General features: G+C 35.2%; 1 protein-coding gene across 3 annotated transcripts in view; it reads left to right on the top strand.

The window, feature by feature from the left end:
- Positions 1 to 19,253, top strand: part of Msr-110 — a 55,692-nt gene that overhangs the window by 1,016 nt on the left and 35,423 nt on the right. For all 3 annotated transcript variants that reach the window (XM_076122420.1, XM_076122419.1, XM_076122418.1), the window contains exons 2-3: positions 4,893 to 5,105; positions 17,671 to 17,844. In XM_076122420.1, the coding sequence (XP_075978535.1) occupies positions 4,893 to 5,105; positions 17,671 to 17,844 (387 nt within the window). The remainder of the gene's footprint in view (positions 1 to 4,892; positions 5,106 to 17,670; positions 17,845 to 19,253) is intronic.

Here is a 19,253-nt window from a genome sequence, read left to right as displayed (position 1 = left end):
TGTAACAATAGAATGTCACTGTAGTTATGTTGTTATCTCATAACATCGCAACTTTCTTTTTTACCCGACCATGCCATGTAGCTTTACGGGGATTATGTATTTAACGCGGATGCTACCACCAAACAATACTTCGTCGACTTGCACAAAGAACGAGTATTCTTTATGTATCACAATCCTGTAACTCAGAATTAGCAGTAGATAAATTATCCGCTCCTGTCGATCCGTTTTACTTCTAGAGTTTCTTACCAATCCATATAATTCAATGGACCCTTTCTTTACATTATGATCTACTTCAATTTGTTATTCGAAGTAATATTTTCAAGAAAATAGTTTAAAATCATGTCTGCAACTGGTACATTGAAGGTATTTAATTAAAAACAGTGCGTCGTTTAAATTAAAATAAAAAAATGTTTTGGTTTAGTTCATAAGTTATTGTACCGGGTACCGCGGCATACAGCATTAATTCTAGAAATTCTTTTTACACTCTTAAAAGTGATAAATCATCCGAAGGAATAACTTTTCTATAAATCAGCGGGATAAGCTGGATGGTTACGACATCGGTTACCCCACCCTAGACCCTACGAATCCTTACCAAGTCTGATGATCTTACGATAAAATATTATCTCAAACGTACCATTACTAATTCGATCTTCTATACTCATTCATTTCGTAAATATTTTTTCGAGCATGACTTCTTGTGTGACAGCATAATGTTTTCTTTTCCCACTCCAATTCAAGTCATAACATCATTTTGTATTAGTTATTCAGTCATAATCACGGTGTCGTATGAACGAAAATAGTGACGACTTGAATCTATTATTGAGTTCTTAAAAATGTTTATTTGTAAGCAAGTCAAAACCTTCTTTATAGCTTAGTAAATGGTAACTGAAAATGTAAATTTATTTAATTTGTATTTTGTTGGCTATTTTAGGAATATTTGTTTGTTTTTAAGCAAAAAATTCCATCAGACTGTTTGTCCTTTTATTATACGTACAAATTACATAGTAGCCGATAATTGTATCACGTTTATTTAAGTAATCAAATGGTTCTTAAGCATGCGCATAGCTACCTACACAACCGGGTATACGTCCCTTTCCAAGAACTGTGATATGTATAAAATGTGGGAAAATCATTGTTCTATTGTCTCTGGCCATCCATTAACATAGCCTTCGCTACTTATCGTTGTTATCACGCAACTTCATCAGGCTCTAGTAAATAGGTATTTAATAAAAAGGAAATGTTTATTTTGAATAAATAGTTAGGTACCTACCTAACTATACCTCACTAACTTCGCTTGATAAACAAACTTAGTAGTAGCCAAGTGTGGCAATAGAAGAAGGTTTTACATCTGAAATTTTGACCGCTCCGTTAAATTGATGTGTGCTTATGATGTAGTCATTACATACCTTCTAAATACTTAAACAGAAAAATAATCCATTCAAAATGTTCATTTCTGTTAAACACGGTAAAATTGCTTAAGTTTTAATAAATAATATATCGGTACAATTTTGATTTGGTAACATGACCACACAGTCGCTGAAATAAATATGATGTTGCAATACATGTACAAAACACTTGCAATTTTGGATGTAGGTAGGTACAGGCCGGCCACAGGTTGTTTACGGCTTGTGTTTGACCACAATCGCACCCCATTTGCCAACCTACAAGTTACAATTGACCATAATCACCTGGCCTACTTCGCAATATCAGCGATTAAATACCTAAATTTTGTGCTAACATGATGCAAATAACTACATCGCATCGTTTTATCTGATTGAGATGAACACAATAAATGTTCTGAATAAATATGTGGATAGATAAGTAAGACTATAAAGGTTAGAGGTATTGTAAGGTTCATTCACCCCTCGGTTAATTTTGATCTCGCATCGTTTAGAATCAAATTGAATTCTAGATAAGATAATTTAATTTAGTTTAAAGGCAAATTGTTGTTGTAACAAAAAAAACGTTCGTAAATAAAGTCAATTTACAAAACAAACATTTAATATTCAAAAAGTTGTGTTAAAGTAAATAACAAAGCTAAGTTTTACGCAAGGTGAGTGAGTACGAAGTCCGACCAACAAAAAACACAAAGTGCCACAATCTTAGTGAAATCGTTATTGGTCAGTGGTCAAAATGAACACAATGGTGCTTGCGTCACATCCGAGCCGGACAGCTCTGCACAAATAGATATTTGCTTAAAAATATCTGCATACAATAACATCCTTGTAAAAAAACATGAAAATTAACGCGGAACTTGTGGACAGCAGCAGTTATTGCATTAAAACCTTCTATACGAATACACTTATGTATTACATGTAACTATGTAGAGTACATTATTGTGATGGGGGATGGCATTACCTACATAATAATGTAGGCCCCGCATGTATTAAGTAAATTATTACTCAATCATGTGATCATACTGTGCTGACCTGCAACTGGAACCGCAATCGTTTGCATGCATATTATTATTATACGACAATATACTATCTAGACTTATAGTGGTATAAAAAAGCGTGACCGGGAACAGCTTAAATTAATTATGCATTTTCACGGTGTTTTACTAACACATTAGTAGCTTCATATAATTTATTGCGTATATTAAATTTTAAACCAATTATGTTCATCCTTTCGTGCTATAAATTGTGAAGTACATAAGCCTACCTGAGCGGTATGCATTTAGGCTCTCGTTCAAGCTTAGTTGAACAATTGCCAGTTGTTAACTGCAGCATTGAAAATAATAGCAATGTTTAACAACATAATAAAATATAGGTTTAATTGATTAAGGTTAGATTTTATTATTTTAATGAAGGTTTACTATCGGATAGTACTTAGAGAAATGTATTCAGCGCATGTATATTATTAACTGTGTATTATAGATTCAAATTCTGCCGTTTTGTGAGATTAACATTACTTCTAAATACCAAAAAAGTTAGAATATTGAACTTGTATTCGCGTCGTATTAAAGTCTGCCGTGTATAGTTCTGCTTCACATAGTTTTTAGGCTACGATATTTTATCGGATCGCTCTAAAATAGACGAGTATTTTATGTTGTCAACCTGTTCGACGGTTTTATATAATGGAATATTCGCAACATCGTGGCTCTGTGACATTCTTTCCTACTTTGGTGTGGTCAGCGGTCAACCTTGTGTCGAGCGCACCGTTATTGTTTATTTATTATATTGACTAACATAGATAAATTATTTTTATGTTTAAACGTTATTAAACCGAGCTATTAATAATGCTATTCTAGAAGTTTTTCTCAATCTATTGTTCTATGTAATTGTACTCGAGTTAACTTTATAATACCGATGTAGCAATGCTTCGAAGGTAATACGTAGCAATGCTCGGAATATAATAAAAAGGCTCTGTGTGGTCAGGAATGAGTCAGACTAGCGACTCGAACACTGTGTCGTACATGTTAAGTGGATGGGCTTTATTTTATATTGTTAGTCCTATTGGATATCGGCGGAAAGCTGGTTTGAAGATTTTATATAAAGAAAATCCACGATAGACTATAATTTTACAATGTAGATAAAGTTACTTTCGGATATGTGTTATTTTATATTTAACACTATCCACTAAGCTATACGATCAATATCAATAATCAAGTTAATCCTAAATGAAACGTAGCCTGAAGTAGTACCTATATAGTACTGATTGTATAGATAAAAATCAACGCTATTTCGCACTTGGATAAATATGATGGATTTCTCAAATGCAACAGTAAGAAGCACTTTCACTAGGTACCCTCCCCCGGCCCCCCTCTCCGTGCCGTGGTCTCAGCGGACCTGCGCCGGCGCTGACGACGCCCCTACCAAACACTTCACACAGTTATGTAATTTTTGTGTACAGCTACTTGAGTTTGTTAGTAAATCTCTCTCGGCTTCATTAACTACAACTTGCTAAGGACAAACCACTCATACGCAACCTCAACTGTAATTAATTTTCATGTGAACTGGTATTGTGGTAATATTGCCAGTAGCAGCTTTATGATTGAGTATGAATTGATATCTTATTTAATGTAGGTAAACATTGCCATAAAGTTCCTATTGAAATTTAAGAAAACCACTTGCTATGGTTCTCGCATGCTTGTTGCTGCAGATATTTACTTTGCCTACATATATATTTTGTTTTAAATATACATATTGACAAAACTAAGGCAACAAACGATAATTGCATTAGCTTAAATCTAGTTCCATTTGTCTGAAACAGAAAAAGAGAAAATGTTTGTCACATGAAATCTTACACACACAGAGCTCGTTACATATTAGCCTAGGTTCATTTAATTCAAGACGTGGCTTGTCATCTGATGTTTTTAGCAAATCTAGAGCATGCACCTCTTTTTCCATACACGTAATCTGTGACATGTAGCTACGAAACGGTAAACAGTTACGAAACAACCGTAGCAGAAGCGCAATATTACAAAACATTCGGTGACGACTTTACGCCAGCTAAGGGCCAGTATGGCTAAAATTGACAACGTCGCTCACTACCACGAACGGTGCTCCTCTACACAACTGCGTATTAAAAGGCAATCTGCTTCCGAGGTGACACTTTTTTAGTTCTATAACGCAGTTGTTCGTGTTTCGTGCTCACTCAACTGAGTCACTCAAACAACTCTAAAAACTTTCCTTCCTTAAGATGTAGCCACGTAATAGAATCAATTATTTTACAAACAGGGTACCTACCTATAATATAATAGCGGCGATTGAATATTAAATACCATTGTTTGCATAATTAACAAATCATGATCTAATAGCACGAACACTTATTAAACCAGAATAGAAGATATTTTGCATACATTGACATGAAATCAACTCTATAAATGTTGTTTTTATTCGTTCATGTACTCTAGGGCTATTATACTTACTGCGTGTTATTGTTTGTCACAGGCGTACCGGCAAAGGGTATCCTCATCAGTACAAATAGCAAGAATAGCAGCGCTGACGGTGGTGGCGGCCTCATTTATCCTGGGATCGTTCATCCTGGCCTCGAGCTGGGTGGCGGCTCGCGCCTCGTGTCACCAACTCGAGCAGCTTGATGCTATGCTCGACAAGGAACTCGCGCTCGAAGGAAGATCGTACGGAAACGATGGACTGATTGCGGTAAGTTTTTACACCTCATAACATGTTATTTAGTAGCACTTAAACTAAACGTTTACATTGGACTCATGCATGCAAAGCGATAAGGGAAATCTCCAATATTTAATAAATTCTGGTAGTAAAAGACTTTCGTTTCAGTGATATCAGAGTACCAATACCATACCAAAATATATTATGAATATTTTATAAAACTGCTGTAAGTACTCAATTTCAATAATACGTACTTATGTATTGTTTAAAAGGAAAGGATAAGTAGAAAGTTTTATGGCATGTTTATTGCGCGTTGAATCGGATCAGACTGAATTAATAGGAAGTAAGAAACGAACGTAAATTGTGTATGTAACTTATTTAACTCGGTGTTGCGCAAGGAGACATATTGATTGAGTTTGCAATTCGCAAAAAACAGGCTAAGTCACGTTTCTTAAGTCAAACGTTTTGTATTTTCGTGATACGACTTTCCTTTGTGTGCTCTGTACATACCTACTTCACAATGACTATATACTCAAAAACTGTCCTTTTGGTGTATATTCCTTTTAATGCGTCCGTCTTTTTTGTTTATTTTTCGTCGCGCCATTTAAATACAATCTCTGGAGAAATGCATGTTGCTGGGTTGTTAAATATACAATATTGCTGAATACGAGAAAGTTGTGAGGAGATTATATGACGCCTATTAAAATGTATGAAGACATCTTTATATACAATAAATACTAGTCACCGTTAATACAGCTGCAATAATAACTCATTGCATTTATGTGCTTGCAATTAATCACGTTTCATAAATACGTTAAACTTCGACAATAATAACACTTTTTATTTACTACTTAATTTATGTGCAATAAAAACCGCGAGTTATTTCTAGAAACCTTGAAAATATCATTAAGTTTTTACATAGGTATACCTAATTTGACATATAGTATAATTTTCCAGCGTGGAAAACATTACAGACAATAAAATGATGTGAATAAGTATACGATGTCCATCAACCGTGACACGTAGTTAGTACCTATGTATTTAATGTTTACATGAGTTGTTATGTAATCGTTGTATAGATAAGAAGTGCTTGTTCCGTGTTGAGACCGGTGCCGGTGCCCAGGTGCGGTAATTACTGCGCGGGGAAACTATATAACAATGTGAAGATGGTGATCATATCCTCGTAATCTTAGCTCGTAAATGTACACCGTTTAGTTGATGAGTATTTACAATAGAACTGTAGTAGCATCGAATCAGCGAGAAAATATAAGTCCGTTATAGTTGAATTGTAAAAAAAGAACAAAGCTAATTGGATTACCTTAGTTATCTACCTAATTAAATCACAAACTATACCAATATTTTTCAAACTCATAAACTATGACGATTATTTTTTTTTGTGCAGATGAAAAAGGTATTCGAGCGTAGGTTTTGTATACCTAATCACAAATTAAGATAAATTCGTGTCTACTTTACTGTATCAACCTCTTTTTCCTGGTTCTATCAAGATATACTTGGGTTTTTCTTGATATTATCTGTCGACGTCCACGACACGGCTACAAGTAAAACAGTCGGTCCTACATAAGTTAGTATGCGCATGATCAACAACATTTTATTATGCGCTTTTTATCCATTCCGGGCAGAGACTGTGGTTTGAATTCATGGTTTTGCAGACAACTGCCTGTTATACATATTTAAATTCAGTGCGATCCCTTTATGTTACTTCTGCCAACAAAGTAAAGTCTCTTTTAATTAAATCAGTAGGTGCCATTTTTATTGTTAGTAAATAAGAACTTAATCGAATTTTTTCGTCAAAAATATTGTTAATCGACACAATAATAATTATAAAGTTAAAGTTATTATTTTATATCAGCATATTAAATATTGTTGCTTGCATAAATCAGGGGATAGGTACGTTACAACGACAAGTTAATTAGTTTATCCCAATTTCAATCAACTCTACATAATGCATATTGTAGAGTTCTAACATAACCACAATTGTCTAAAATACAGATATGGTGTTATTTATTCAAATCTGAATTAATTTCGCATTCATTCAACCGGTCATTAAAGTAAGTACAATGCGAGTAATAATTAGAAACGTAATACCCTTAACCATCAGCTTGGGTCAAAGTTTCATAATGAGCAACATGATGTTTTGTTCATACCGAATGCGGGATTTTGCGGCCGAATCTCGACTTAACCATACATATATCAAACACACAGGTAGGCATAGGCATATAAGGTTCGGCACTCACTGGCGGTAAGGCATGTTAGGGAATCTTTTGGGATCCATCCATAAAAGCATACACAGACGGCAGCTATGCCATGCTATGCTTTAATTTTTGGTTTTGGCATCCTGAAAAGGGCCTAAGCGCCTTGAAAATGCCCAGCCATCTTCAAAGTTGCATAAGCACACCTAGCTATACAGAAGCTTCCTAAAGTTATACATTCAGCATACCTCTATCTCACCGCGATATTATTTTGGAACCGCGGCATTGTTATTCATCGCTCAAAATCCCTTCGCACGCCGGCAGTGAGTGGCGGCCTAACTGTTTATATACATACGTTTGATATCTAAGAGTCCGCGAAGCATTGAGGACGCAGCGAGTTGCGTCGCGACTTGATCACCTTGAATTTCTACTCAGAACGTGGAGTTGACTTGTGCCTTTTAATCTAACGTTTTCTGTAACGTGCTCTTACGAAAGTTGATGTATCTCTAGTACCTACTTATTAGGATATTCGGACGAGATTCCGCTCGTGACGGTTCAACTTCTCGTTGTTTAGCCCGAGGTCAAAATACTAATAAATTTATTGCCACATACATAACTTTAGTAAAAAGATTTTATTTTGTAGAACTTTAAAGCATATGAGACAAATGGAATAGCTTTGAAATATCTTAGAATTTAACAAGTATGACTATCAACTGAATTCACAGCAAACAGATAAGAAATTTCGTTTGAGATTAATTGTTTCTGAGAATATGGTATGAAGCAATGTACTCATTGTAGCTAGAGGGTATAATTTAACCGCTCAAAGCGGATTGCAGTCAGGTTAAGTCAAAGGTCGGCGCTTCATCTAAAGGATTTATGTGTAATGCACAAATACCTCGTGGATTGTATAGATAAGTATTTGTAGCGAAAGCGACTGGCTGGTGCGGTCATTGACCCGTTGACGGCGATGCATCACTTCGTGACACATGGAAATGTCATACCGTGCCTTTCAAGTATCGCATACACTCGTTACTTGTCTTAACAACCTTTTAGAGAGTGTAACGCGAAACTTAAATAGGATAAGTAGCCTCGTATTAGGTACGTAACAAGAGATGCGTTCATTTCAATAAGCTCAAATTGCCTGGTGACCTTTAAGTTCCGTGTGTCTTGTGTATTAATCAAATTAACCAATCATAGCATTCTTGACTCACCAGAATTGTATACAGAGTCTAATAAACTGTCACGCTCTATTGATGTTAAAATCAGAGAAAATAATATCTTATTAGCTAGTTTAGAAATTGGCTTCAGATAGAAAAGGAATATAAGAAATAGACCGAGAAATTCAATGTGCAGGAACATTAGTCATTTAAACTAGCTACCAGTTTTGTCATTTTTAAACTAACAACTTCAAAAGGAATATAATTAATGTAACTACTTAAGAATAAACGAGCATTTTAGTAGTTTTGTTTTGTTTTTATGTTTTTCTTTAGAAAATCCATTACGAGGTGAAGTGTTTGTTTTGTCTTCATTTGTCAAGTCGTTGTTTATAAAATGTTGTAAGCGAGTTCAGACGCGATTTTTATGTTCTAGTTGCGCTGTAGTTTACAGTTTAGCAAATGTTACCTATAGAGGTGTTAAGAACATTTTCTCTATTGAATAGAAAACTAGTGTGTACTGTTATCTGCATTATTTTGGCACAGGTCTTTGAATAGTGGTCCGCTTCCGCAGTTGGACTTTCCTTTCTCTTTGTAAACATTGTGTATGTAAGTCATTCTTATGTTTACCATAATGACATATTATGTATTATGGAAAAATCTATTTTTATGTATGGTTATTTTTTCGTAGAATACACCATTGTTATGTTAAACGAGCTTGTGTTAGTATGTACATATGTCTGTACATAATGTGGTTATATATAAGCGTGGCGCGGGTTCACAATGTTGGGATGACGTCAGTAAAGTACCTCTGAGAGATTCTTCCGTCGTGATTCTAAAATTAGACCTGGGTTTTTACACCGACAATTATATTCTAATCGATAAGCCTAGTTATTTATTAGTGGCGATATACATGTGTCCGTCGACATATCGGGTATAGGTACCTACCATTATGGCGGAACTGCAGAATGTCAGTGTGACTTTCGTAAAGTCGTACGTTTGTTTATTGGCTGTTTTACGATTATCAACAACTAGCTGACCCGCGCAACTTCGCTTGCGTCACTTAAGAGAATGAGTCAAAATTTTCCGCGTTTTTGAAACATTTTTCGTTAGTACTACTCCGCTCCTAATAGCCGTAGCATGATGTTATATAGCCTATAGCCTTCCTCGATAAATGGACTATCTAACACTGAAATATTTTTTTAAATCGGACCAGGACTCCTGAGATTAGCGCGTTTAAACAAACAAACAAACAAAGTGACAAACAAACTCTTCAGCTTTATAATATTAGTATAGATTATAATGTTAGTATAGATATCATTTTTAAGTCGTGATCTTCTCTTTTGTAACCGAATTAAGTGATATTTTTCATGCTTTCCTCACTGATTACCTTAGGTCATTGAACTTATTATATAAAATGTCTCAATTTGTTACAATTTCAACGACACAGAAAATTGAGAATCAGATCATTGGATGTGCCAAGTAATATTGCATCTGCTCGGAAGAATATTTTCCTTTGCATAACATCGATGATTACACATCTTTTATTGAGAATCAAGGAAGGTAATCTGTCACTCAAACACTTGTTATTACATATCGCAGGTGATTTATCGATAGGGATAAAAACGAGCTCTATTTATAGAATAGATTTATAAAAGCTGAATTAATTGTTAGAAACTTGCGTGGTAACTATACTATAGTAAATTAATTTTATGCAGTCCAGTCCAGTCGAGTATCGAAAGTTTGACACTTAAAATATGCTGAATAATAGTTCATACCGTGCACGCTAGAGGCGCTGATCAGATTTATTATCGACAGCTAGCTACTTATGAAATTGTACTAATACTGTAGTAATAAAATACATCGAATTAACATCTACGCAAAAGAGCCTTTTGACTTCTAGCAACTTGCGTGTAGAACATTTATTTGAGCCTGTCAACGCTGTTTTCCCCGAACCGAATATATGTTTACGTTCCTAACAGCTTACATTATACTTAGTCCTCTAAGATATTAGCATAATAACTACAGATCAGACGCACTTACAGTTTCCTCATGATACGACTCTAGCACTAAATACCTGCTGTTAAATTTCACTTCTCTCTTATATCATACTCTAAATGATCTTGTAGTGATTAAACATATTGGTTATGTACTGTTTTACATAACAAATAATAGTTATTGCATGTTTTGTTTGAACCGCTCTTCAATTTAGATGTTCCGTAAAGTTTGAGATAAGTAAAGTATACTCTTGTGGTACAGTAGTGGTTAATTACTCATTTCGCTCTCCCGACTCTTGCAATTTCAGCAACAATGACTAGCAATTACCGTCTATATTATTCTTTCAGACGTCTGTGTACGAGTATGGGTATTTTAATTGTGTTTTCGTTTGATTTGACATTAGTGCATGTTGTGCCCGATTTATGTAAAATATTGTAGTTTCGCTAAAATATTTTATCTTATTGTTCTGTTTTATATGCAATTGCCTCATTTATGGTTATAAAACACTCATAATATTTAAAAGTAATGTCAATTCGTGCAAATATATTTGTATATTACTTATTCTTTAACTTGTAGCTCAATCTTTTCGAGGTCAATAATAAAAAAATAGCGATCCAATTCAATCCATTTAAATCTGATGAATGTTTAGTATTGAGTTTATCTAAATATTAAGTGAGTTGGCTTTTTTCTTCCATACTATGTAGCGCTATGAGTATCTGAATTACCTAGTCAACAACAATAGATTTGTCCCCAATTCAACGGACTTACACGAGGCCATTAATAAATCTTTGCACTTTACAAAGAACACAGACGAGACGTTTTAAAAAATGTTAATTTCCAAGTTAAATATAGTTAATATGAATGTTTTTGGCAATACCGGTGACTCGGAGTGTAAACATTTAAAAGGCATGAAGTCCTTGAGTCAGTCGCCATGACCGATTGTATTGAAAATTAACACGTACTTGGCCTACTGTTTACAATGAGAACTTTTCGACAAGCTGCCTTTACGAAGAGTCAATTGTTCCACTAGAAATAGAAAAGCATTGATTGTAACAGTTATGGTTCGAAATCTAATTGTGTGTTGGAAATATAATGGAGAATACAGATGGCGACGCGGTGGTATTGACGAGGTCAATTACCGAGCCATACGGTGCCTTTCTGTTGGGAAACTTTTAGTTTCTATATGGGAATGCGGATTGTTACATGTTCCCTTTAATTATTTTTTTCCATTTTTATAATTTACTTTTGCTGTACTTCTATTTGGTCATATAATTGTGCTGAATTTGATATCACTATTTATGTGGAATCTGAACCTAGCTTAAACTTTGGGTAGCAATAAAAGGAATAATGAAAAAAACCAATATCACTTTGCTCAAAGCGGGATTCGAACCCATACCCATGAAACCATGAACCTTACAAATCACAGATGTCACAGTTATATTTGGTTTCTTTTTCTTCTTTCATTAAGATCTTATTTGAACAATATATAGATGTTTACTTTTCATAATGCATTATTTATGAAGTGCTTATGCTTTGTTATTATGATCACGTAATGCAGCCAGTTAGAGTTCAAAGAACTAGTCTATATCATAATAAATAAAGTACTTTTATAAGTTGTTTATAAACCATCTACGTACTGTATTCATTGAGCTGCTAATATACAAAGATGACATTATTAATTGTTATGCTGGTGTGATGAAGACTACATCCTTACCGATGACAATACAGAATCAAGAGAAAAAACCCAACATGAAACCGTAAATTCAAGGGTTTTCCAACTTAACAACATGTAAATTATTAACTTGAAGATTGAAGTACACGTTAACGATGCAACACTAATAAGTATTCGCTGAAATGCTTATCTACAACAATTTTCTGACCAACAAAAATAGGTATACTTACGCCTAATTCATGTGCGCGATTGTCGTGTGTCATGTGTCTTGCGCTAGTGTGCGTGTGTAACGGAAGCCGGCGATTTTCCGCGCATGCGCATCACAATGATGCTCTTGCGCGTCCGTCCACCCGCGCGCCCACCACAGCGCTGTCATCGTCTAATTATTGACTTACAATCATAGTTTAATTAACATTCTATATGCTTCACTGCCCTCAACCGGCTTCACGTGACACTTGATCATATATTATCAAAATGTAATATTACACTAGGTCTCCAGTTTCAGTGTCTGAAGATATTCTTTCATTAGATAACTTGTTTTCTATTTTATGATGAATGGTTTTGCTTATAATTGCTGTACAGTTTTCATATCCGTTCTTCGTTTTTGTCGTAATGCATTTTCATTTGATACACTCATCGGGATCCGTGAAGCTGGAGTTATCGTTATAATCTGAAAAAAGTTTTTATAATAGCTATCATTATATTGATATTTGATCAATGTATAATTATACGGCTATACCTACATATAGTGAAATTATATTTGAGCTGAATAATATAGTTAAATTTTATTACAACATTGTAAGGTATAATACTTTGTTTTCTTAGATTGTTTCGAACTAAAAACAAGCAAGTTATAACAGTTTGAAATACCCAAAACAGAACTAAACAAAAACACACAACTCAACAAGAAACTTCGCTAAGAAATTAACTCGTACCTAATCTAAATTACCTACAGAAGTGGAGTAACCTTATGTACACATTGTAACTACTTGTTTTGTGAACACAACTTTTCATTTAAAAGAATTCTAGGAAAATGTTACATTTTCTATACTAATATTATAAAGCTGAAAAGTATGTTGGTTTGAACGCGCTAATCTCAGGAACTACTGGTGCGGTTTGAAAAATTCTTCAAGTTATAGATAGCCCATTTATCGAGGAAGGCTATCATCATGCTACGACCTATAGGAGCAGAGTACCAGTAAAGAATGTTACAAAAACGGGGAAATTTTGACCCATTCTCTCTTATTTGACGCAAGCGAAGTAGCGCGGGTCAGCTAGTTTATCATATTTTGTTCAACCGTTCGTAGATTTTTTTGGAACACATAATTCTAGAGATTGCTGCTGGCAATAAAATAAATTGATTGTAACTACTCAACTTACAGTACCTAGACCTTTTCGTGTTCCTTTGTGTTTTATTCCGCAGTTAGGACGTCATGTTGACCTTTTCCAATATTATTTGATATAAATACCAACGTTATTTATAAAATGTTCATGTGCCCGGCACAAACGCAACGATTATCCTCTCAGGATGCTCGGCCCTGTCATAATCCATGTTTATAATTATAAACCAAAAATACAAAGGAGTGCGTACCTAAATGTCAGCACAATCGACAAGGATATGCTAACAAAAAGTAGCGCTAGCGTGGGTACACTAGCTGTGCTTGAAGGTTGTTATTTGAGAATAAAAAAGCAGTAGATTTTTCCTTTTACTCATTACTGAACGAAATGGGTGAACGTTGTACATATGCGTCGAGGAAAGCCATTGTAGAGTTTTTTGTTTCTCCGGTGTGGCACACAATCGCTATTGCTTCTGTACATCAAAAATATTTTCTTTGTTTTTGTTTGGAACTTGACGATGTGATGAAGTCGGTAGAGTTTGTTTGAAATCTATGGTTATATGTTCCTCTTTACGTCCGTTCGTAGTTTTAATAACATGTAGGAACATAAACATTGAGGTAAAAAATGCTTATATAAGTTTTAATTGGCATCAGTTGTCAAAAACAATAACATTCTGTTGAAAAAATATCATTACTGAAATAACTTGGCAAATATTTCAATAATATTAAGTTGATTTAATGACATCAAAGTTCATCTTTCAATAGGACCATTAGTGATGTTTTTGCAACATCCAACTGACCTTTCAGTGAACAAATTACACGAAATGTCGGCGGCAAAATACTTCACTGCGTTCTAGGTATTTGGTACATAGTTATTTTTTATAAACATAGAACTAAAGTATTTTATAATTGGGTAGTACCTACATAATTAAACTGTTTGCCATATAGATTACTAGTTGACCCCCGCAAATAAGAGAGGATTTCCCCCGTTTTTGTAACATTTTTCGTTGCGACTCCGCTCCTAATGGTCGTAGCGTGATGTTATATATGCCTTCCTCGATAAATGGTCTATTCAACACAAAAATATTTTTTCAATTCGAACCAGTAGTTCCTGAGATTAGCGCGTTCAAACAAACAAACTCTTCAGCTTTATAATATCAGTATAGATTCTCTATAAAGTTTTAAACAATGCGTGCTATAATGTTTAGTGGTGTTGTACAGTTACAACGGTTAGATCTACTTTCAGTGCGTTGTTGGGAACAAACGCATTAGTTCGAACAACAGCCATTTCACTATCGACGTAAATCTGCTCTTAGTTCTAGCAAATAGATTAGTCGGAGTGGTTCTGCGCCGGTGCGGATACATTCAATGAATGCGATGCTTTATTTTAATGAGAGAATACAATTTACTACAGAAATATACTTGGCTGTTTGTAAAATAAACAAATGAAAAACAAAAAAAGTTTATATATTCGTATTGAAATTAAAAATGTAAGCCTCTAAATTTAAAGTTGCTTAAGGACATTGACCCCGGTTTTTAAAAACTGAAACGCATTTAAAAGTGAAAGTTATTCGAGTCTATCAAAGAATTGTTTATAACTTATATTGTTATATAGTGCTGGCATGAATACTAATTAGAATATTATTTCATCATGACAGACGCGCGTTATAAATCTACGAATAAATATTTTGGTTCAAACATATAGATTCGTTTTTAATGGAAAATTGCTGTTAAGTAGATTTGTAGTAATATTAGGTACTTATATTTTTGTTTGTTGTATACTTTACTCCTGTATTTTCAAATCAAAGATAAAACAGTTTTATTCTATTATTGTTGTTCAAATTCAAATATAGGTACTTACACGGACACTATTTGTATTCATAATGCAAAAGCCAAATGAGAATTCAAATTCATACAAAGTGAATATGTTGAGAACACTATGTTCAAGGCTATGCATGCAAAACACCTAAATAGATCAAGTATTGAAGTGAGTCTGCATTCCCACAGCGGTTTTCTATGAAGAGAACTAGGCAACGCGAGCTTGTATACAAGCGACTAACGGTAGAAGAAAGCCGAGGCTAGGCAAGTGTGTTTGCTACACTCTCATCCTCGCCTGATCTCGAGTTGTCTCGGGGATAATGTAGCGTCGACTCTACCTACACAATCTACACATCAATCTGAGCTAGCTTATATGTAGCGCAATACTTGTATTGCTTACTTTCTGTCTTTTACAAGAGACGTAATTTCCTCGTTATCACGCAACATTCGACTCGGCGGCAACAATAACTATTAAATGTTTAAAATGTTTCGTAAATCCAGTAAAAGTATGGTGGGCGTTGTGCACAATGCGACAATAGTTGGCGACGTAATCGTCGTTTTCTATCAGTTGCGGTCGCAAACACTTTGCGCTCCGCTGATCGCTGCCTGATACTTGACAGCATACACACAATACGGAGCATCAGTGGCACCGTAAGAAAACTATCTATAGCGATCATCTGTCTAGTTTTCACGACACGTCACTGTACAGCGTTTATCAACATATAAACGACGCACGCAACTTTAAAGATGACTAAATTCTACTGCGTGTTGCAATGCGATCCAAGCTAATTGTTGTGTTTTACATGATTTCAACCAAATGGCGTAGGCGTAAGCGATCTCTCGTGGCGTACATAATTTTCGTATCGAATTAAAACTACTCAAAGACGCAATTGCATATAAGTATTATTGAAGAATATGCACATGAAGATATAGACGATATAGTTGCATATGAGACTTGGCGATATTAAACATCCTCTTATTTACTTAGTCAGAGATCACTTGACAAGTGTCGCTTTACGTCGGTGTACATTAACACTTTGTATACTCTGATCCTAAATCAAGAGCGACAATTGAAACGCAAATAATATTAGCAGAGGCACAGGTAGATGACGAACAAGTATCAACTGACGTTTGTTTATACAGAAATTATAGCGTTTGAGAAAATATATTTGAATTAATGTTTTTATGTACATTTATATTATACATTCAGGCGATGAATGATACACAAACAAGTTTAAGGAATTTACAATGACTTAGTTTTTTTCCTTCTATAAATGATTTTCGTAAAGTTTGTAACATTTGGGTCGGTATAAATATTTGAAGACTTTTAAGGGTAATCTCTTGGCTTGATCAAGTTCAACCTTCGTGATAATGATAATGTTTTTTACAAATGACGACATCGTTACTGTCTCGACTGATGCAGTTTTAAACAACCACTTAGAATATTTAATACCTTGTCTACAATGGTATAAAGGCTTCAGTGTGTGTCCTATCAGATTACAGTAATAATTATGTGTCGTGTGACTGTAGGCCGGTAGCCTTGCACTTTGCTCTATGAATGTTTTTAAGCGGTTTGCATGACTGTGACATCGGCCAACTCCTGTGATTATCCAATGAGAATACAGCAATTGACATGAACAATGACGAGACGCGATACCGTGTGGGTAAATAGGTACGTGAACATACCTACGTACATAGGTTACGTAAGAGGCAACATGCAAAAGGCGTCCGCCATTTTGCGATGAACACTGGTGGTTTTTGCGCTAAAAGTGAGCGGCGACGTTCGCAATCGTTTAAGTTCGTAATTGGTTCTAGAAATTACCATTATCAAAGATTTCCTAAATAATAATGAATGCACAAAAAGCTGTTACGTGAAAATAACACTAATCAGTCATGGTTTTTATGCAGTTTCTAGAACTTAGAGATAGACTGTGTCCTTGTATGATTTAAGCACTGTGTTGTCGTTTATATTGACATTAAACATAATAATATCACGATTGATATAAATATCACATAATAATAGATGATGAGTCCAATTGTGTTTCTTATTTACCCCTATAATATTACGCCAGTTATACTCAAAGGTGCTAGGAGAGGTTTTCAGACAGGGCGAACTTATTATTGTTTATGATATCGAATTGCGTGCAAGAACTCAGATATGGGTAATTTTATTATTTGGCCATTGAGGATTTTTCATCGAATAGCAGCCGAACACGGAAATCAAAATTAAGACGTCGTAATCAAAAATCGGACACAAACGGCTCAGACCATCTTAACATAAAGAGAACATTAGCTTTAATTTAATGTGTAGCTTTGTATATTTTTTACTTTTGAGTGTGTTTTTTACCTCGGCTCAAGCGTATAACTTTACTGGATGGTAAAAAATATTTAAATTAATGTTGTTTATAGGATGAGCCGTTGCCAGTCCACAACGCGCACGCCCTGCACGGCGAGCCTCCTCTCTCGGTGTCAGTTGAGTCGACGCCAGCGCAGCCCAGCCAGTCGGCGCCGGTCGCCGCCAGCCACGTCAAAGACGACGCACTCAACCATGCCGAGTCCAAGATCGACGAAGACAAGTTACAGGTGAATATCTAAACAAACTCAAAGCTTCTAGAAACCAGAAACATTTCGACCACGCTTTCTTGATACCAATCTACAGGCCAAAGACAAAACACAAGAAGCTTACACACAGATAAGGTTTGTCATAAAATAAGTTCCGTGACATGAATGGTATGTTAAAGTCTTTGTGCATTATCGATAAGTTATTGTGAAAGGCTCATTGTTTGTAGAAATTGTGGTTAATCACCATAACTGTGGTTTGTCACCGATTGTCGTTTGTCTTTCAAAGATTTTGAGAACATACGCTACTCAATTTGGAATTATCTTTTCAAAGCTGTAGTGGGAAATAGTAAAAGTGTTGCCAAATAGGTAACCGATTAGTTAAGGTCACTGCAACTGAACGGTTTCACTCGGTTGCTCTTACACGTGAAACGCTAGAAACATTTAAATTGTGTTATACACAATTTACTTCATTATAAATTTAGCGAGTAATTTTGATTTCGTAGATATAAAAATGAAATTATAAGGCTAACTTAATTTGGATATTAGCATTTCACAAGCAATGAAGTTGTCGTTATTTAGTTTTGTTATTGTAGTGAATATAATGAATGTTTGATTATGCATGAGTTGTGGGTTTTACACAGTTGAGTATGCACTGGTGAGCTGGTGCAAGTGGTGACGTCACAGCTCATAGCTTTCACTGGCGGGTGAGTGGGGCCGCTGCGGCCGGCGGTGTCGCGGCCCCGCTTCACTGTTGCACCACGAGAAAGCGCCCACTTTGTATTATTTGTATTGCCCAGATAACGAACATGCATATGAAATCACACGCAGATCTATATACCTACATACATCTGTCACAAATAACACACGGTTGAGTAAATAATTTCGCTTGCGAGATATCAACCTCTTTGACAACGTATGTTTTACTGAACGATACAATGATTTGGAATGTAATTGCCTTTGTTATATTTCTTTTGTAGAGCAAACGTGTATCGAATAACATGTTGGGCTTGTCATCAATAATAAACAATAGTTACCGAGGAAACTAGTGGTACTGTACTCAAACGATTACCTAATAAAACCGGTCGGTGCCCGCACAGTAATAGTTTACTTAACGTCCATCATTACACAAATGGATAATGATTTTAAATATTATGACATTTGCGTAATAACGTTGAAGAAACAATATACCATAGTGTCTTATTCATTGAATGCAATAATAAAATTTGCATTGACTCGTGCTGATTCAATGATGAGCTATCTATCCGAATGTTAGTGATATTTACAAACGTAGGGCGCTGGAACAATGGTGCGCGGGCGCATTGTCTCGCGCAGGATGTCCGAACTCATTGTACCGGCTAAACAGCACAGAACGAGATATATAACGTTCTTGTTTCACACGTCACTTTTTTCTATTTAAGTGTTAAATGCTG

Source organism: Anticarsia gemmatalis, chromosome 14 (assembly GCF_050436995.1).
Source record: "Anticarsia gemmatalis isolate Benzon Research Colony breed Stoneville strain chromosome 14, ilAntGemm2 primary, whole genome shotgun sequence".
NCBI lineage: Eukaryota > Metazoa > Arthropoda > Insecta > Lepidoptera > Erebidae > Anticarsia > Anticarsia gemmatalis.
Note: the sequence above shows the minus strand (reverse complement) of the source record. Positions and strands in the feature narration are given on the sequence as shown.